The sequence below is a fragment of the Sander vitreus genome, chromosome 16 (genome assembly GCF_031162955.1).
Source record: "Sander vitreus isolate 19-12246 chromosome 16, sanVit1, whole genome shotgun sequence".
NCBI classification, from domain to species: Eukaryota; Metazoa; Chordata; class Actinopteri; order Perciformes; family Percidae; genus Sander; species Sander vitreus.
The window spans coordinates 25,525,679-25,547,330 of NC_135870.1; the positions used below are offsets into that span (position 1 = coordinate 25,525,679).

The following is a 21,652-nucleotide window of genomic DNA, read 5'->3' on the forward strand; positions in this document are numbered from 1 at the left end:
GTATGTGATAAATAGACCCAACACCACAGTATGAGAAACATCCCCATAACATGATTTTTGCACCACCATGCTTTACTGTCTTCACAGTGTACTGTGTGGGAGGTTTCACACCTGTAATTTTGGTTCGGATCAAACTGAAAAGTCCGAAAGTCCGGACCAAATGAGGTATGTGTGAAAACGCCCTTAGTGAATAGGCAAAATAGTATATCATTAACAGCTGTGCCAGATATTAATGTTTGTATAACAGATTTTTCCTTTAAAAAAAAACAAAAACACGAAGGATACCATTCACAGTGGAGAAGAATTTATTTGCATTTTGTACTAAGAAACTTCTCACCAAAAGAGAGAATGTGAAAAATAAATACAGAGAGAACAGCAGAACCAGTAGAATTTGAAGTTATAAAAATAAGTCAATGAAATCTATTTCTTTTTACATATCTGTAGACATCGTCACTTTTTGTTGTGAGAATGATAAACTCAAAAAAAACACTAGTGACACTGTAGTACACATTCCCAACAGCTAAAATATGAAAATATCATGTGATGTATGTTCCTCTTTCCAAAAAAAAGCAAAATACTCAAAAAGAATGTAAACATAACAGATAATTCAAACTGTATCTGAATATTAGCTACATGCATTTGACAGACCTTCAAGCAGGGAACATAGCAGAGGACTGTTAGAACAGGGCTGGGTTCATTTACTCCCAACTCAATCAGAAGGGAGAAGTGAATTTTCCTTCAAATTAAAGTATTGAACTTTTTGGCCATAGTCAATATTTGAGAATCATTTCTAATTCTTTTTTTACTGATGATTTAAATTTAACAACCCAGACATGTCTGTTTTTTTTCCTCAAAAATAAGAGTATACAGAACATTTAACAGATGGTACAGAAAGCCACATAGCATATAAACTGTGTTTCTAACACAATCATTTTTTATTTTTTTTTTTGCCTCTTTCTCACTTTGCATTAACACACATCTTTGATCTCAACTGTATTCATATTTATTTTACTTCTGAGAACCGTAACGTTTTAGCAGTTGCACTTTTAAACATTCAAAAACTATTTTAGTAAACATTCTTTATTATTTGTGTTAGATTCGATAAAATACAATTAACAAAGATGCACATTAACGCCAAGTGTGAAGTGAGATTTTCTTTTTGGACACTTAAAATTTTACCCCTCAAATCTTAACTCATGAACAGATACTGTATGTGAGAGGCACAGTAAGTTCCATCAATACAGCAGCAAGCCTCCTAAATACCGGAAACTAAACTCTAAAATCATCATTTCATTCTCTAAAATTGTTTTTTTTTCCCCCCACAAGTAATTGGAAAAATACAGAAAATTCAATAATCTTTGAATCATAAAAACAACAAACACAAAAATATAAATAATCTCTTAGTTTTCTTAACTCTTAATCGTTTTTTTGTGTATGAATCAAAAACAGCTACAATCACATCCAAAGATCCCTCCTCTGCAGTTATGTGTCATTACCGTGTAATATGTCAACAACCAGCGTGAAATATGTCCAAATACTGCAGATGAATGCGTTACACAAACGCTAAACCAAACAACCTCTAACATGGAAAATCCCTCCTTATAACAGCACTAAAAACAAAGCTCCAGCAAATAAAAACAAACGCTGCAAAATCAGAGAAGTTTGTCAAATTTACCAAGAACAAGTGTCTCACTTTTCTTTGTGTGTCGGAGTTAAAAGTTTCTGTTCAGACTTTAAGGCCATAACGCTTTTGTGCAATTGGAAATTCATACTCCAAAATTTACATCAGGCTGTATAAAGGAACACGCCGACTTATTGAGACTTTAGCTTATTCACCGTATCCCCCAGAGTTAGATAAGTCCATACATACCCTTCTCATCTCCGTGCGTGTTGTAACTCTGTCCGAAGGCTCCACCGGTAGCTTAGCCTAGCACAGATCCTGAAGGTAACTGGTTCCAATAAGTGACAAAATAAACTCTGCCCAAGTAGCAGAAGTAGCAGTGCTTCGCCTTTCTGAGAATATAGTTCCCAGTTTCTATACGGTTAGAAGATGGCTGTGTCTCATGTGACCTTGTTATTTGTACACGCTGTAACTATACAAATCACAACATGTAAATAGGAACATGTTGGCGTTATTTTGTCACTTATTCGGAGCAGTAGGCTAGTTGGAACCGGTTACCTTCAGGATCCGTGCTAGGCTAAGCTACCGGTGGAACTGTCGGACAGAGTTACAACACAACAGATGAGAAGGGTATGTATGGACTTATCTAACTCTGGGGGTTACGGTGAATAAGCTCAGCGCCGTCAATAAGTCGGCGTGTTCCTTTAAACCTGATTTTAACAGCAACTACAGGAACACATTAATATACTACAACGCACCTTTATTCAAATCCTAATCACGTAATTATAAGTTTATACATTTAAGTCACTAGTAAGTTTTTCTTTTATGTCTGTCAGCATCTGTCTGCACCAAACTTCTGTACATTAACTTTCTTTGGTAAACAAGGCGAATATGATTGTATGTAATATTGTATGTAATAGAAAAGAAGAGAGGTGATGTTCAACATGTCAAAAGAGGCATTTGACTTCAGTGTTGGAAAGTGCAACCATGTGTCACACTGACAATGGGCCTGAGTCCACCAGGAGCTTCTCTCTCCACTGCTCTTTGGGATTTGTAATTCCTAATTACAGAGAATATATAGAGAATATACTGTAGATCAGTATACCTCACGTAGATTTGGTAAAATATCATGTTTTTAGTTTAAACTTCAAATCCGTTTCTCAAACTGTCTGCGAGTGACCCTAAAGCCTAATAGTGAGGAGCATAGATATGTTATTTTGAATTTTAAATAAGCTTGTATGTACATTTAAACATTATTATTCGTTTTTCAGCAATGCTGCCGACCGTTGTGCGACACTGCCTCTAATTTACATCACACATGATCAGTGTAACATTTAAAAAAAATACGGAGGAGTAAAGTTTACGGTTACTGTCCACTGACAAGATGGATCGATGGCTCTCCTGCTATCTCAGCATAAGCAGCACCGTTCTTTCCGTTGAGATGGCAACAGACACAATGAGTGAGAAAGTTTGTAAAAACTGCCATAGTGTGCCTTGCCTTTAAACATTTGTTAGACAAGTAATCAAAAAGTAATATTACAATTGCAATATATACCTATTACCAGACCCAAACGGATTTTGGGTCTGTTTTTTTACAGTTTTCAGCAGTGATCCAGAATGAATATCTGCAGAATTTAGCAGACTGTTTATCTGCAGGGGGTGGAGATGTGTTAACATTCTGAGTTGTATTTTATCTTTTTAAAAATGTGGAATTCGGTGGAATTCTGTGTCCACAAATTCAGGTTAACTAGTAATGTCTAACCTATTATTTTTAAAAAGTAACCTTCCCAACACTGAGCATTGATGCAGCTACTGCACTGTCAGTGTAAAGAATGTGTGGAGTGTGAGGGTTTACACTTTGGAGACATTATTTGTTTGATGATCGTCATCTTCGTCGTCGATGCTCAGGTCCAACTTCAGGTTGTCCAGAGTCTGACGGATCGTCAGAGTCTCCTTACGCCTGTTAGAGAGATGTGACAGAGAGACACGCTGGGTTATTTTGTGCCATGAAAATAATGCAACTGTGACAGACTGTACTATGTGTTTGTGCCTTTAACGTAGAGGCAACTAATCTGCATGTTTCTTTATGCCATGGCTACAGAAAAATGTCACCCCCCCCCTCTCTCTCTCCTCCCTTTCCTGTCTTCAGCTGTTCTATCAAATAAAGGCCAAAAAAAGCCCCAAAAAAAAAAATCTAAAAACAACAATCACATCGGTTGGCAGGTGACGTCAACTACTCGTAACCACAGCAACCATACTGATGCCAAATGATGCGTCATTGAGAGAAAATCTATCCACAACAAAGCCATCGTTCAAGTATTTCTACTTTTACAACTGTTGAGGGTGAGTGTTAAATTCCCCTTCGGATTTCTGACCTGTCCATTTGTGTGTGTGTGTGTGTGTGTGTGTGTGTGTGTGTGTGTGTGTGTGTGTGTGTGTGTGTAAAGCCAGCCTACACATGATGCACGGCCAAACTGAGGTGGGACGCAACATAGAGAGGCAAAGCGCAGCGCAGGTATACGTCATCATTGCTTCTGGAATTGGTTGGTTGCGCCGTGAAAAGGTCAGCGGCAACGAGGTCAAAGTTTAAATAAAGCTATACAGCTCTCGGCGGCGGTGCCTAGTTGGGCACCACCGCTCTCCCCATAGGGAAACAATCAAACGGCCAGCGCATTGCGGCTTTTACCGCGGATCATGTGCAGGCGGCTTTAGAGTACGTACTTTGTCTGAAGGTGTTGGTCGAGCAGCTGCCTCTGCAGCCGGCTGTTGGTCTCCCTCTCCTCGGCCAGCTCTCTCTGGGTGTGGCGGTACTGCGCCTCCCTCCTGCTCGTCTCCTCCTCCGCCTCGTTCAGCTGGCGCTTCAGAGAGCGCATCCTCTGGGTCATCTGGAGGACCAATCACAGAGCTACGCTTAGTTTGGACAGACATGACTGGGCGGACATGTTAACAGTAACATCTGAGACACAAAAACACATGCGTCAACAAACATTTCAAACACGTCCTTGACTATTGGTTGTTGCTGTTCATTGTCATCAGTGTATTCAATGTGAGCTGTGTGGTATTAGAGCTCAACAGGGACCGCCTACTTTTTGAACAGCTAGGCAGTCCTTCCAGAAAAATGCAGAGTTTTTTTGTGATTGTTGCGGGCAAAAATCCTTGATTATGCAGCACGTTTTCTTAAAAAAGGCGATGGAATATGCGGGATATTTATGCAATTGTATGCGATGAAATTGTGGGAACTTGCAAAAACTGCGGTTTCATCATGGCTTCATCGCGGGGCTCGCAGCTTTTCGATGATGTTCACGTCGCGTAATTACGTCATTTTCTGCTAAGATATATGACTTTTTTTGCAAGAAAAATAAATATGACGGACTTTGGCTGATTATGCATTGATTCATAAACGCGTTTTTCTGGAGGGACTGGCTATGATAGAAGACAGTCGATGAGGATAACTACACAATGATTATTGCTTCATTGTATTTCATATCACACAATATCTGTTCTCCTGTAACTTTCGCGAGCAAAAAGTAAAAAAATAAATCACAAATATGCGGGGACGATGAGGTCATCACCGCGGTAGTGGCAGGTCATTATTTTTGCGGTGATGCGGTTATCGTCACCGCCCTAGTAGAGACGATTGCTAGGTGATAGCAACAAATACAGCATGGTCAGACCCCGCACGTAGCTGCCCGTTTTATTTGCCTCGGAAAAATAAACTTGACAAAGTTACAGTTTTACCATGAGTTCTACAAAAAAAAACTGCGAGTGCATTGCAAAATACTTTTCTTCTTAAAATGTGTTGTAGGTAGGATTGTGAAGATCCAGGACTTAGCCAAAAAATTTGAACATCAACAATTCTCAGTCCCTCCCCCCACAAGGGAGAATGAATACGTGTGCATGAGCAGTGATTGACACGCAGTTAGACACCCCCCCGGCCCTGATTGGTGCATCTGAACAGGGAGCGGTGCAAATCGCACTACAGTGCCAGAGGAGCTGGATTTTAATTACCTGCTTCTATCTGCTTTTTACTCGACCATAGAGTCAGTTTCAGCAAATATGACATAAAGTTAGTTTTATAAGTCTTACCTACTGCACCTTTAATTTGCATGTGCAATTCTGGGGCCTATTTATCTATTATAATTATGTTTGCAGAGAGGGGGGGGGATCCGGGGCGATCCATAAAACATTTGGAGCTGTAGCCGGGGACGCCCAGGCCTAACAATGCCTCTGTAGTGTAGTACTTCTCCACGAGACCGAATGAAAGATGTTTTTCTTAAAACAAGGTTGATTTCTTTCAGACGTGTGGCTTCAACAGGAGCAGAAACCTTCGTTTCACAATTTCACAGCTCGGGGTCAGACTACCTCGCATGGTTTAGACATTATGGCTAATAATCAAAATCCTTTTGGAGAAAATGAATGTTTTTTTTTTTTTACCTCCAGAACCACACTGTTAAAGCTCTATGCCTGAAAACCAATTTCCTTCAAGGGTTTTAACCCTCTGATGCATGAATAATGAAAGCCTGAGTCAAAAAAAATTTTTAGGGCAAAAAAAAAAAAAAATTCACTTGTTTTTTTTTCAAAAATATGATTTTTTCAGAAAGTTACAGACATGTCCACAACACTGGACTACTTAGACTTAATGGAAGAATGAATCAAATTGAGTTTTATCATAAATACATGAACAATTATTTAATTGTATGCTTTGAAAAGCACATAACCATACTTTCACACACTTTAACATTCTATAGCCCTATTGCAGCAGCAGTGGCAGCAAAAACTGTCCTGTCCTGTTAGTAGTGTCCTGAGGAGTGTCCCGGGACAGTCAGACACTGTCCCATGACACCCAGGCACTGTCCTGTGACTCCATGACTGTCCAGGGACAGTCAGACACTGTCCTGTACACTGTCCTGTGACTCCCAGACACTGTCCTGTGACTCCCATGACTGTCCCGGGACAGTCAGACACTGTCCTGTGACACCCAGACACTGTCCTGTGACTCCCATGACTGTCCTGTGACACCCAGACACTGCCCTATGACACCCAGACACTGCCCTATGACACCCAGACACTGTCCTGTGACTCCATGACTGTTCCGGGACAGTCAGACACTGTCCTGTGACCGATCGGTATGTTCTGCAATACTGTGTAATACATGTGGGGTGTGTGTGTGGGTGTGTGTGTGCGTGTGCGTGAGTTACCAGGTCTTTCTGCTCTGTAGCTATCCGGTGTTCCTCTTCCATCTGACCGCTCAGCTCGTTGATCCTCCTCTCCAGTTTACTGATGGTGTTTGTCAGAACAGACTTGTTCCTGCACACAACACAAACACATTAGCACATACCTGTTTATCTGCACATTTCCACCTGATAAAGCAGCCATGCTGTTCATTTTGAAATTAAGGGCCCTATTTTAACGATCTAAGCGCACGGCGTGAAATGCCTGGCCCAGGTGCATTTAGGGCCTGTCCAAATCCACTTTTGCTAGTTAATCGACGGAAAAAAGGGTCCGTGCACCGGGCGCGTGGTTCAGAAGGGTTGTACTTAGTGTCTTCATTGATTCATAGGTGTGTTTTGGACGTAACATGCAATAAACCAATCAGAGATCATCTCCCATTCCCTTTAAAAGCCAGGCGCGTTTGGACCTTGGCGCATTGCTGTTATGATGGCAGATTTGCACCATAATATTTTTATTTGTAATCTTTTGCATGTTTGTGTGCTGCTGCGCTTCCCTGTGTGTGTAACAACCACAGTGTGCGCGCGCTGTTCACGAGCCTAGGCACATTTTACTAATTCGCTGTTAAAATAACAATGAAATGCTGCGTTATTGACTTTAGACCAGGTTTTTGTTGGTCAATTGCGCGATCACTTCCCGCTGCCTCAAGATGGCAATATGCCAAGAATGCACCTGAACACACCTCCCTGTAAGACCAGCACGCCCATGGGCGCAAAGATGGGCGCAGGTGCATTTGCTATTTAAACGACGTGGGCGCTGGACGGTCTTAAACTAGCAAAGACACTTGCGTCGGGCTTTGCGCTGCGCCGGGTGCAAGATAGGGCCCTTAGTCCAAAACCTTTTTAAGAAAAAAAAAAAAAGATTGATTTAAAAGTTTGATTAATTAGAAAAATGTGTATTGAGCTATTTACGCACGAAATTGCCTCGTCATTATTTGAACATTTCGTGAACCCACAGACAGGCGTAAAAGGTGACCAATAGCACTGATTTATGAAAACAAATGAAGATGACAAAATATGGAGACGACACAAAGTTTCTGGCCGACAGCGACGATTTAGTAGATATGTGATTTTAACATGAATTCAAAAGCTAAACTACACTAAGTCTATGCTATATTTATGCAACATATCACTTGGTTACCATGGTTTAACGTATGCACATCAGCACAGTATGGGAACATTTCCTGATACATCAGAAAGTGAAAGGCAGTTCAAAACAGAAGTGTGTAGAGTGTGTGTCCTACACTGTGTGTTTAAGCAGTTCCTGATTAAAAAGGTAGTGAAACGCAGAGACCACACAGTGACTACCCTCCCACAATATCACGGTACAAGCCGGTGCCGCTTTTTTGTAACATGTCGTCGCGTTCGTGCCTACGTCTGATACGTCGCGCTACACCTGCTGATGGTGGTAGAACAGAGGTTTGTTTAAAAAGGGGAATGTGACGGACCTCTCCTCTGTCCTCAGAGTGTTCTCCAGCTCTTTGACTCTGCTCTCCGCCCGGGAGATGACGTCCTCCTGAACTCTGGAGCTGTGAAGCTCCTCCACCTCCAGACGCAGCTCACGCAGCTACACACCAGGCGAGAGAGGGAGAGGGAGATTTATTAGAGATTAGCTATTACAAGCACTTTGCTTGATTTACGTTTGTTCCTCTATTGTTGATTATTTACATACTGAAACTTCTAAAACCATGTTCTTGACTGTAAGTTCATTAGAATATTAGCTTATCACAGATATATCTGTGTACATAGCAGTACAGAAATGTCAAAGATACACGCTTAAAAGCAGTGTCTCCTATACACAGTTTGTCCACCAGAGGGCACTGACAAGTAGATTTTGCAATAATAATAATAATAATAATCAAATGTATTAACAATTAGAATCCTGATAAAGATATGTCGTGGTCATTTAAAAAAAATCTGGTTAGTAAATGTTTTCTGATTAAAAAAAAACAAAACAACTGAAATATCAGTATCTCAGTGTATCATATCAGAGAAATGGAGAGAGGTATTGAGAAAGAGGGCCTAACTGTGTTAAATGTAGGCTTAAAGAACTGAACACACACACACACTCTCATACAAACACACACGCACGCACGCACACGCACACGCACGCACACACACACACACACACACACACACACACACACACACACACACTACCTGTCTCTCCATGGTGGCCTTCTCAGTTTCCAGCTGGTCGTTGAGATCTTTCTCCTGAATCAGCTTCAGCTGCAGCTGCTCGGTCTGACAGAAACGCAGCACACACGTCTTAATAACTCTCCAAATAAAGTCACACTTAATTGATAGGATGGATGTTGACAGAATTTATTTTCAGTTAGTTCACTTCTTCCAGTTTCCAGTGCGTGTTTACCTGTTCGATACTTCTCTTGTGTTTAGCGGCCCATCTCTGCTCGTTCTCATGCAGCTCCTCCAGATCACTCTCCAGGTCGATCATCTTCTCCTGTGAGAAGAAGAAGAAGAGTTTAAAACTAATAATTCATCGTCCAAACAAGTAAACTAAACTTTTTGTTCAGGCAGCTACTGATCTGAGGTCAACTGTCTGTCATCAGCAGAACGCATTCAGGTTATTTAGAAATGGCACAGATGAAGTATCTTCAGAAATAGCGGCATGATGAATATTTGGGATTATGGAATTAGCACGCTGATTGCTAAACAGGATTTGCATGATTAATACCTCATTAACCCCAAACTCTGATGGTTTGCATGACTGATTAATTCAAATGGACATCTCTGTTTGAATCATTAGGTCATCATGTATGCAAACACACTGTGAATACTATTTAATCTGTAGCTGGAAATACAAAAGAGTTTACCTCAAGGAAGAAACATTCAGGAAATAAAAAAGGTGTGCTTATATTAATGTATTGTATTAAAGTATCCCAAATCAAAAATACATTTTTATCTTCTAGATAATTTTTTTATGTCACTGTCAGCTTGGTGAGAAGTCTAAAAATCCCATGCAGGTTGATACTAATATATACTTTTGTGTTGATGCTGCTCATACAGTAGCTGAGATTTAGATTACAGTTGAATGTATTTAAAGAAAAAGTCTGATATTATATATTCTTCATACAGTCATCACATTGCATGAAGAGCCCAAACTATGAATATATCAAGTATATAAAACCATAGACTAAAAATAATGTACGTAGCAGCAGTGACGTTACCCATTGGTTTGTGGACTGCCGTTCTGAAGCCTTGAGTTTGGTAATTTGCCGGTCGCAATATTTGGCATGAATCACACTTTATTATTATTATTATTAATATTATTACCTGAGCCTGTTTGACTTGTTTGGCCAGGTCATCTTTGGCCTGGTTGGTGCTGTGCAGCTCCATGCGGAGGTCGTCCACCATCCTCTCCGCCTGCTTACACTGCAGCTGGATCCTCTCTCTTAGCTGGATCTCCTCCTCCAGTGTCTGCTCCTTATCAATCAGCTTACCAGAGACCTACACACGCACGCACGCACACACACACACACACACACACACACACACACACACACACACACGTACGTCAAAAACGCACAGATCCTGAAGCTGCATTCATACAAAAGTTGTATTATTAAAAATCTGCAGCTTTTTATCTTTTTACAAACAACATCAAACCCGAGCTCACTTGAAGGCATCTACATTTCCCGGAGAAAGAGAAAAAGCGGCTGTGCTTTGTTGTTGCATGGAAACAGTCAGCTGGTCCACAAACTCCGGGGCAGTTCAGTGCTTGTGTTTGGTGTTTTAAAACTTTCTTGTGGCAGCAATAGAGGCAGTATTGTTTCCTGTTTCCTGTTCGGGACTCTCACACTGTCCTCAAAACACACCGACAAGTCTGATCGCCAGTTACATGATTGATAGTCTATATCGATGTTGTTTGTTCAGATGCCACTGGAAATTCCGCTGGATGTCCCTCATTTTCGTCCGGATGTCCGTCACCTTCCGCTTTCTTTGTGTTGGAATTTTAAACTCCGGTGGATTTCTGAGGACTGTGGTTAACTGCTCCTCAGATCTCTGCAGGGTAAATCCAGACAGCTAGCTAGACTATCTGTCCAATCTGAGTTTTCTGTTGCACGACTAAAACAACTTTTGAACGTACACGTTCCACCAAAACTAGTTCTTTCCCGAGGCTATTTTGCAATGCCACCGTACCTGCGGGCGCTTAGCGCCGCCCAAAACGATTGTGATTGGTTTAAAGAGATGCCCACAATCCCGGAATGCTGTGTGCAGTAGCCAGACCTTCCTAGGCAGCGCTGTGGAGGAAGGTCTGGCAATGCGAACCTATTTGAATCTCAAAATAGAAAATCTAATGCCTACCCGACCAATATCCAAACAGTCGAATATATTTGGATCCAGCCCTTTTTAACGGTCTAATGTTTAGCATGTTAGTGTGAAATGACTAGTATTAGATCAGTGAGCGTACCTCTCCCTGCAGTCTGCTGACGAGCAGCTGCAGTCTCTGCAGCTCCTGCTCCTTCTCCAGCAGAGCCTCCTCCAGCTCCTCCACCCGCAGCTGCCCGTCTTCCCGCAGCTTCTGCTGCAGGCTCAGCTCGGCTGTAGCCTGCGTGGACACCTGCACGGCCTCCGCCAGCTGCAAACACACACACGCATATACATCTGTAGGTACATACACACATCTGGGCTTACCTGGCTTTACCAGGGCAGCTCCAAATAAGTCATATTAGCATCCTTTATAGGAGTTTTGTGATATTTAGGACTTTCATTAACCTCTTTTTGGTGACCAGAAGCAGTTTGGATTTAAGTATGGAAGCTGATAACTACCATGAATACTTGTATTTGGAGGTCTAATTTTACAAACAAAAATGCTGACACTATTATACTGCTAATTGTTTAAGGGGTATTGGTATATAACAAAACAAATCACTGCAAAAAATAAAAGAACATCAGCCTGGTGCTGGGCAATATATCGATATATATGAGGCTAGATATCGTCTTAAATTTTGCATATCTTAATATTGCAGTATGACAAGTATGTGTTGCCTTTTCCTGGTTTTAAAGGCTACGTTACAGTAAAGTGATTTTATTTTCTTATTATATCATTATCAGTCATTATAGCCACGTTATTGATGATTATCTATCAACATTCTAAATATTTTGTTAAAGCAACAATAGCCAACGCTACAATATTATGACAATATCGAAATATTTGGTCAAAAATATTGCAATATTTGATTTTCTGCATATCGCCCAGCCATCAGCCTTTTTCAAAAGTGTCCCCCAATATGTGTTTGGTTTATGGTATCTGCTTATATAAATGAAAACATTTAAATACTTCACATTTTGTTTACTAACTACTATTTTTTTTTAATGTTCTGCAAGTTTAGATTTTTGTTAATTCACAGAATTGTTTGTTTTCATCTGGATGTTTATGCTGACTTTTTGCATTGTTAAATGTGTAAACAAGAACAATAAGTCAGTAAAATCAGGAGACCCCAAGGTTTCTCCAAGTTAAATTTAAGACTTTTTAATACCACCTAGGATTAAATGTAATGCCAACTTCACTGCCATATAATGGAAAATCAGTGTGGTTTTAGTAAAAAAAAAAAAAAAAGTTTTCAAGACCCCACGAGAACCCTGGTAATGAAACATGAATTTCTTGTAACGCCTCTGTTACAATAATTCATTTTGTTTCAGAGTCCAATAGAGTGAGAGTCCAATATGACAGATCATGGAAAGAAGGCAGTAAAATGGTATGGATAATCAGAAGAATAGAGAGTGTGTTGATTTGGTACATCTCCAATAAGTTTGTTCCAATTAATCATAAGAGTAACCTAGAGACTCTTTTAGTCTTCTCTCGGAGACATTTTCTGAATATGGACTTAGGTTTAAACAGACTTAGGAAAGTTCCATGTAAAAGTCTAGTGAGAGCATCTCTGTACCTCTGTCTCCAGTCTGAGGATGGAGCTGTTGAGATCAGATGACCTCTTGTCTCTGGTGTCTCTCTCCAACTCCATCTCCTCCAGCTGTCTCTCTGCCAGCCACAATTTCTCCGACAGCGTCTTAGCGTGCTGCGTCTGCTTCTCCAGGTTCTCCTGGCCAACACACACACACACACACACACACACACAGTTCAGAGCTCTGCTTCCTCATATAAAGTGTGTGTCTGTACTGTGGGACAGCTCTCACGTTCACCTGAATGAACCAATAGTTTTATAAAACAATCCATGCTCACAAAGAGTATCAGAGTAGGACGAGGGAAAGTTAATTAGATAATTGTAGATATCTGCAAACTGCAGGTCAGGAACGCTTTCCGTTTCTCTTTGAAAGGTCGTAAAAGGTACTCCGGCAGCATTATAGGCAGAGTTGGGCTGTCAGGGCCAGCAAGGCCTTCTCTGCTGGCTAACAGATTGTCAGAATCAGAAAATCATATGTTTTATAATTATATATATATATTTTTATTAATTTCATATGTATTTTACAAAGTCCCTTCCCAAGATCCTATTACCGCAATTGCATTGCTACTCTTTTACCATTGTGCAGCTTCCAGTGCAATTCATAAATTAGAGCCTACTTAAAAATAAGTTTTTCCTCACCGCTGTCGTACCAAATGCATGCTTTTCAGGGGAAATGTTGGGTCTTTGTAAATTATAGATATAGAGTGTGGTCTAGATCTACTCTATATGTAAAGTGTCCTGATATAACTTATGTATGTCCTGATGTAACATGGCTTTTACAGAACAGTGAAAATATGTTTCTGCATCTGCGGTAACCTTCAAAAACCAGGCAACAAGTTTTTTTTTTTGTCTAATGTCCCTAGTGCAACAGACTGCAGTTTCAGGTTTTTGGTTATTGTGTGACAGTGGATGAGAGGAAATGTGGGAGAAGAGAGCGTTTTTTTTTTAGAAGCTGCTGTTTACCTCAGTGTCCTGGATCTTGTTTTTGAGGGACTGCTGAAGATAATTGAAGGCGTACTCCTGAGTGTTGGCCTCCACCATCATGTCCCGGGCCTGCTTCACCTCAATCTGCACAAGAAAATAGTCAGTCATGCAAACACATGGATAACAAGAGTATCATTCTATCCATGAATCCATCCATCCACTCATCTGCTCACACCTCCATCTCTCGGTATCTCTCGCCCATGGATTGGTTCTCTCTCTCCATCTCTATCATCTGCTCTCTCATCCTTTTCATCTCGTTGGTCAGCTGAGTGTTGGTCCTCAGCAGGTCCTCGTTGTTCACCAGCAGGCCGCGCATCTCAAACCTTCACACAGAGACAGTTATCAGTTATGTGTCAAACTCTAGCTTTACACGGATGGGCCGCTGACATAGCACGCTTAACGTATGCAGAGCGGATGTTCCAACACCAGCTTTTATATATATATACATACATACATACATACATACATACACACACACACACACACACACACACACACACACACACACACACACAGTGGCACTCATAAGTTTATGAACCCATGCTAAAGTTGACTAAAAAGAGGAATAAAAAAAAATCATCTTTTGGAAATTGATCTTAATGCCTTAATTAAAAAGGACACTTTAAGGACACCAATTGTCTTTGTGAATGAATAATGTATCGTAAATAAATAAATGTTCTTCCTTAAAATACAGGGGGCATAAGTAAGTACACCCCTATGTTAAATTCCCATAGAGGCAGGAAGAGTTTTATTTCTAAAGGCCAGTTATTTCATGGATCCAGGATACTATGCATCCTGATAAAGTTCCCTTGGCCTTTGGAATTAAAATAGCCCATTGGCATGGTTTTATTTCAGTTAACCTAATAGCTGGTTTGCTGGCTTGGTACCCCATGCCAATCTCTAGGTATGGTGAAGGGTATGTGATGATGTGGGGCTATTTGAATTCCAAAGGCCAAATTAAACTACCGATAGGCCAACAGCTGACAGTAGATTGAACTTTCACAGCACTGTGACGGCTCCACAAACAACAATCCCAAAGCAAAAGCTCTCCGTCTCGCCTGTGACTCACACACACTTGTGCACACACAGGTGTAACCAGTTAAAAGACACATTCCGCGGCACATCCACTCCGCGATCGATCCGCATATGTTACACGTTCAATGTAGCCAAAGCATTAGATGACAGAGAGGAGTGAAGCCAAGGAACGACAGGAGTTTAAGGGTGATTTAAAGGACACATATTATGCTCATTTTCAGGTCCATACTTGTATTTTGGGTTTCTAAACAACAGAGGTCAACAAGGGGGGACCTCAGAGTTACTGCTGTAACTTTTTAAAAGGTTTTTTTAACATGAATCCAATGTTGAAGACCCCTATGCTAGAACACATTTACATGATTTAATGTTAAAAAACACCATTATTTTCTCATACTCTCTGTCTGAATATAACTGTATTCACCCTCTGTCTGAAATGCTCTGTTTTAGTACCCGTTTCTTTAAGCCCCCCTCCCATAAAGACCAGTCTGGCTTGCGAGAAAAATATGGCGCACCTTTGCAAAGGCAGTTCTCTAGCCGTGGGTGGAGATACTCAGATAGGGGGCGATATATTCTAATGAGCCTGCATGTGAAATAGGAAGGGAAGCCAAATCTAAATGGCTTGTTGAATTTTTTTTATTTAATTTCAGCCCACAAAAACTGACTGGATAGTCTTTATTTAGAAGTTTGTGGGTTGGTAGGTACTCTACATACCCAAATATATGTACACAATCAATGAAAAAGTGAGGTTTGTTTTGCATATGTCCCCTTTAAAACCTGCTGTGAATCCTGTTCTCACCTTGCTGCACTGAAGTAGAGGTGAACTGAGGGTGTGGTCAGTACACTGTGACATCACTTGGGCGTGTGGTTACAAGTGCAAAAAGACTTTAAATTCCAATAAGAAAAGGCCAGTCAAACAGTGTTAAGTTAAAAAAACTTACATTTGAAGAATGTTAGACAATTTGTTTAAGCAGTATTTAAGCTGAAAAGCATCATTGTACCAACCTCTTCTGGTTAAAGGTTTCCAATCTGTCACACAACCACACACACACACACACACACACCAGTGATGTCACACTGTACCGACCAAACCTTGAGTCCATCCTACATTACTGCAAGGACGCCTCAAACACAAGTTGCTCAGGTACTCTTTAAAGACAAAAAACGAGACCAAAGTTTAAGGAAAGCAGAAAAAAACAGCATAGCATCATGACTGACCTTATCTGGTTCCTCTCCTTCTCCATCTCAACACTCTCTGCTTCCAGGAACTGGTTACGCTGAAGAGAACACACACACACACACACCATAAAAAAAAACATTGTCTTACTTGTGATAACAAACTTTATTCTTACAGCAGAATTACATGTGTATGTGCGAAAATCCCGACTGTTTGCTGCCCTGGCTCCTAAGTGGTGGAACGAGCTCCCCATTGACATCAGGACAGCTGAAAGTGTACACTTCTTCTGCCGCAGGCTAAAAACACATCTCTTCTGACTGTACCTTGGCTAAGAGGATGATGGGTAAATAAATAAAAATTGCACTTTGTAGTTTGGCTTTTTTGAAGCTAATGTACTTTTTCCTATGTGATTCTTGCTGTTCTGTTTGTACCTTCATGGATGAATGAACCTATGCACTTTGAATGCACTCTGGATAAGTTAAATGAAATGTAATATAATGTGATGTAATGTATGAACCCCAAAATGAATCAGGTGAGGCCTACCTTTTGGCAGGCATCCAGCTGTTTGGTCAACTCCTCTATGTAGTCTTTTTTATTGGGCGCCCCCAGAGTGGCAGAGCGCATGCTGTAGTGGGTCGGTACTACCACCTGAAGCAACAAAATAGACATTTAATCATTGGAAAAACATTATAAAGTGTCGACCTGATGAAAGAGTGTGTGTATCTGTGCGTGTGCGATAACGTACGGGGTTGTTGACCTCGGCCCTCCTCTTCACCAGAGTGTCGTAGGCGGAGAATCGGGGGCGGGGGTTGATGAGGGTGGATGTGGCCATGCCCACTGGGCTGGTGCTGCGACTGTTGTAGCTGTATATGTTCATGTCTGAGGTGGCAGGAGACAGTCCACCCTGAAGATGGAGGAGGATGAGGGGGACACAGAGGAGGGTCAGTACCTGCAGTCAGCATCTGGGGGACTTGCCCCTCCCTCATTAGGGCGCTGCTCTTTCACTCTCCCCACCCAGATTTATCCTGTCGGTCTGGGGATTGAACCGACGACCTCTCGGTCACAAGCTCACGCCTCTAACCTTTAGGCCACCGTGTGTTGCAATGCAAATGCATGCTTTTTGATTTTGATTTTTGGACAAAACATTGGTTTCAGTTCAAAATTGGAACATTTGAAGGGTGTCGTCGTTTATTTGACAATAGGAGCATTTCTAAAACCTAAAGAACTAAAACAAACAAAATAACCTATATAAGATATAGAAATAAGAAAGTAAGATATAGAAATAAGAAAGTTTTTCCACTACAAACCTTGAACTCAGACATTCGGAACATGGGGTTGTAATCCATGGAGGTGGCCGTGGCGTATGGACTGTTGAACACCCTGGGAGGGCTGTCAACAACACCCCACTGTAAAGAAATCAAACATTTACTTGTAGCAGGTGTATATATTGAACAATAAATACTTTATGGTTTAATTATTGTAATTTAAACATGTCAAATAAGGTGTAGTAGATTTGATTGAATGCAGGGTAACTGTATCATTGTATAATATAATTCAGACTTTCTCAACCAAATCTTTTTTTATTGTTGGAGGTCTTTAATATTATAGGATGTGGGTTTTATCCAGGAGATGGCGCTGTTTAATAACTGGAAAGGAAAGGTTGTACATACTAATGCTGCGTAAGTATCACTTCAGCAGAATTATGGCATTATAAAGATTTGTATGCGAGTGAGGCAGTTTAGTGAATTGTAGTATGTTGGAAAGATTCATGCTAGATAAACTAATATAAGATAGATTTATATTTTTTGGCATTTCCTGTATTACTGTATGTTACTCATCTATTTTTTTTTAGCGAAGCTTTCTAAAACAAAATGATGTAGATTTAATTAGATTCCAGATAAGAGTTTGAATAGAAACACTACTTTTTGGGGGTCTTGAGGATTTTGAGATCTAAAAGAGAGAGATCAACTTTTCTAGTTCACACACACACACACACACACACACACACACACACACACAGACACACAGACACACAGACACACATACATACAGACACACATACACACAGTCAGTCCATGGTCTGCGTCACCCACCCTGTCAGGCATAGTGTCAAAGTCCCGTGAGGCCAGGGACTCCAGGGACCCTTTATAGTGGTTCATCCCCAGCCGGTTGGTCTCCCATGGAGTCAGCCTAGGGCCGTTCTCCCCCTCCGTCCCGCCGCCTCCTGGACCATCTGCATCCCTGCCATTCAACCCGTTGGTCCTGTGCTCATTGCTGAGGTACACCTGATATTTGGGGTTCTGGCTGGTTGGCAAAGCTCGGGGTGTGGTGGGCTCCTCCTCTGACGGGCTGTCGGACTGCTTGTTCGAATCAAATTCAGACTCCTGGAGGAGAAGGGAAGAAAGTGGGGAAGGAGAGTTGAAAAAAAACCTGGATGAACATAAAAATACATCTTCTGGAGGGGTGAAAACACTCGGCACATGCACAAAAATGGTTTCTATATGATCTATAATATTTGACTATTTACTTGGTAAATGTTCCACCTTTTCACCAGCTTTGTCAGTCTGCTGTTTGGTGCTGGGCAGGGTGCGTGCAGTGGGTTTACCACTGATGGTGAATCTATTGTGTTAGAAATACTGATCGACCTGTCCTTTATACAGACTCGAGTCATAAATCTACTGCAATGATAAAAAAAACAAAGTACTTTCAAATTGACTTTAACACCAAAGACTCGTGACTTCAGTTGGACTTTTGACTTAAAATGACTTGATATTCTCCCCAAGCCCAAATATTAAAAGTGTGCAGAGAATCAATTCATTTTTTGAGAACAAATATAGTTTGAATCAATTTAACAGCAGCCAATCACATTGCGTGAGCAGGAGGGAAAGTTGTGTTTGGCATTGCAGACAGACAGATAATACACTTATTTATGACTTGAAACACTAAATTTAGGCCTTGGGCTTGGCTTGGAACTAGAGATGTCCCGATACCGATACCAGTATCGGTATCGGCTCCGATACCGCCTAAAACGCTGGTATCGGTATCGGGAAGTACTGGAGTTTACGCACCGGTCCGATACCATGTAATGAAGCCCTAAAGAAAATCTACGTTAAAGTAGTTTATTGATGTTCTTTTTTCGTTATAACTGACTGTCAAACTGCAGAATAAAAGTATCGGACCATCTCTACTTGGAACATGTCGGTCACTGACAGGGACTTAAAATGTATTCATAGCCTTGGCTATGGCTTTCTTGTGACTTGCAAAACAATGACTTTGTCCAACCCTTGCACACACTTCATATAATAGGCCACAACACATGGCACATACTCTTGTTTCTCACAAAGCAAATTATCAGACAGAAACTCAAGCAAACAGAATGCAAAAATGCACAAACGTTTCACTACCAAATCACTGTAATTTGTCCCAATTACTGCAATCATGCAGTAAAAATCAACACAGTTGTAGAGCGATAGAGAAGTGTGTTGTTATTATTTTAGGCCAAAGACAACCATGGCCACATGTGAAGCTCAGTTGCAGGGAAAGAATCAACGAGAAGTGAGAGTTTAATCTGTAAGCGAGGCCAGAGATTTGAGGCCATTTTGATTAGAACGATTGAAGAGGACGTGCTTTGGAATCTTGCCGTGGTTTCATGCTTTCGAGCCACCATGCGGATTGGGAACGGCGCATTAATCATGCAAGGAGATGCCTTTAACAAACTTGCAGTGTCATGCTGTGGTGCCGTCTTCATGCAGAGAAGATGCAGAGCTTTTTGTTTCATGCAAGGACGTCGGAACTGTTGGTCAGGAGTTTTTGCTTACCGATCCCATGCCGGAGTCAGCCACTGAGTCTCTACCAGAGTCTGTGGCTTGTGTTTTTCTCCTCGGTTCTGAGTTAGTCTTCTTTAAACTGCCTCCTACTGGACAATCGATCCTGGCAGAGATCTGACTAGTACTGATGCTTCTCTGAGCTGATTGAGCCATGTTCTGACTGGTTCCCATTAAAGGAGGAGTCACAGTGATGCTGGGAACTGGACTCTCGTCTCGTCCGACGCTGCTCGGTGTGGACGGACTCGACTTGGACTTTGGAGACTCGAGAGCGTCTGCAGAAGCAGACTTTGGGACTTCTGTTCCAGAAGAGAGGCTCTGTGGGGAACCAGAAGAAGAGACGTGATCCTGACCAGAGAATTTACTGATCAGGTCTCTGACGCTTCCGGCTCGGTGCAGGTTTGAACTGCGGGGCAGGCCTGCAGCTGCTTTCTTATGACTGGCTCTCGAGGCCTGCTCTGCCTCTTCTTCATTGGTGGTCTGGCGAGGACTAAGTGGTGATTGGTAGGAAGGGTACTTGGGTGCATGCTGAAAGAGGTGAACACAATAACAATTCCCCAAAACACTTGTTAGCCAGGAGACTGAGCAACACATATAGCAGGTTAGTTGTGGGTGATATGACAGACAATATACATGTATTATGCAGTTTAGACCATGGTAGCTATCTCTTTAATATTACTGGGTGCATTAGATCATTGTGGGCGATGTTTCAAATCAACGAGCAGGGCTGTGGCGACTGTGGCCACAAGCGGTAGATAGAGGATAATGGCACTTGATGGCACAATACTCGAGTTGGTTGCTTTAAATGGGTCCTCCAGTGATTTTACACATCAACGTTTGTTTACAGGTGTTGGGGAGTACTACTGCATCTGTGAAACAAGTTGTATAAAGCCTTTTGTGGCTCCAGAGGGAGCTCTGCAAAATCTGATTCATTGCCTGAATTGATGTCACTTGAGTCAGCGTCATTTGGGGGCTAAAGACTACAAGTTTAAAAATGAAAAATATCTGTGGGTGTGGCGTTAGAAAGATGTTAGCAGATTGTTGTAGCCTGCTACTCATCTCTGATTGAGGCTAAATTAGCTGCTACTAGCATAACACACCAGAATCTCTGACTGAAAATATTGGTGGCACCAGATTTGGACAAGAAAGAAGAATGCATGGAATAAAGAAGACTATATTTCTGGTTCTGCTGCATCAATATTTAGATTTGTTTCTGTTCATCATGGGTCCAACAATGCTATAGGGTGCAATGCTAAATCAGTGAAGTTCTCTTTTAAGTAACTTCATTGAGATTGAGTGAAATGTGTCAATAAGGAGGTAAGGTGTGTTTACTTTCTGTTTTACTTTGGTGATTAGACCATTTCAATTTGTATCTGCGACATGCTTAAATACCGTGTAAAAAGCACAAGAATAGAGGAGTCAGCAGTCAGCAAACTGCCTTAGTAATGTCATTATCTAACTTTAGCCACTATTAGCTACTGCCATACCGGACCAAGTGAGGCTGAAGTGCCAAAAGAGAAGGTTGTGCTGCTTCCTCCTGCAGACAGTACATAGTCTTCCTTTGAATCTAGGAAGCAGTTAGTTTACACGGTTGCTGAATACATTTCCAGCAATTAGAATCACAGACATCATTCCTTCACTTAAATTTAAACTTGAAATGGTTACTTGAAAGCAGCATGTGGATAGCGTGTTTTTCTCTCCGTCTCTGTCTCCTGTCTTAACAGTGTAGATGTTGTTGACTGATGAAATGCATACATAATGACATGAAGCCCAGTGTGTGTGTTTGTGTGTGTGTGTTCCTATCCTGACATAAATCCCTGTTGAGGAAGGGCAACATCTGCTCCCTCATCTAAAAAATCCCC

General features: G+C 41.3%; 1 protein-coding gene across 1 annotated transcript in view; it reads right to left on the reverse strand.

Annotated features, from left to right (window-relative positions):
* Positions 1–282: 282 nt before the first annotated feature.
* LOC144531728 (uncharacterized) overlaps positions 283–21,652 on the reverse strand; it is a 103,310-nt gene continuing 81,940 nt past the window's right edge. Inside the window, exons 11-27 of the mRNA XM_078271992.1 lie at positions 19,785–20,318; positions 18,060–18,350; positions 17,274–17,372; positions 16,712–16,870; positions 16,510–16,614; positions 16,008–16,066; positions 13,933–14,080; positions 13,737–13,841; positions 12,759–12,911; positions 11,282–11,449; positions 10,144–10,317; positions 9,221–9,310; positions 9,010–9,093; positions 8,298–8,416; positions 6,820–6,928; positions 4,343–4,506; positions 283–3,581 (exon numbers count right to left, since the gene is read on the reverse strand). Coding sequence (XP_078128118.1) covers positions 3,473–3,581; positions 4,343–4,506; positions 6,820–6,928; positions 8,298–8,416; positions 9,010–9,093; positions 9,221–9,310; positions 10,144–10,317; positions 11,282–11,449; positions 12,759–12,911; positions 13,737–13,841; positions 13,933–14,080; positions 16,008–16,066; positions 16,510–16,614; positions 16,712–16,870; positions 17,274–17,372; positions 18,060–18,350; positions 19,785–20,318 — 2,670 coding nt within the window. The 3' untranslated portion in view covers positions 283–3,472. The remainder of the gene's footprint in view (positions 3,582–4,342; positions 4,507–6,819; positions 6,929–8,297; positions 8,417–9,009; positions 9,094–9,220; positions 9,311–10,143; positions 10,318–11,281; positions 11,450–12,758; positions 12,912–13,736; positions 13,842–13,932; positions 14,081–16,007; positions 16,067–16,509; positions 16,615–16,711; positions 16,871–17,273; positions 17,373–18,059; positions 18,351–19,784; positions 20,319–21,652) is intronic.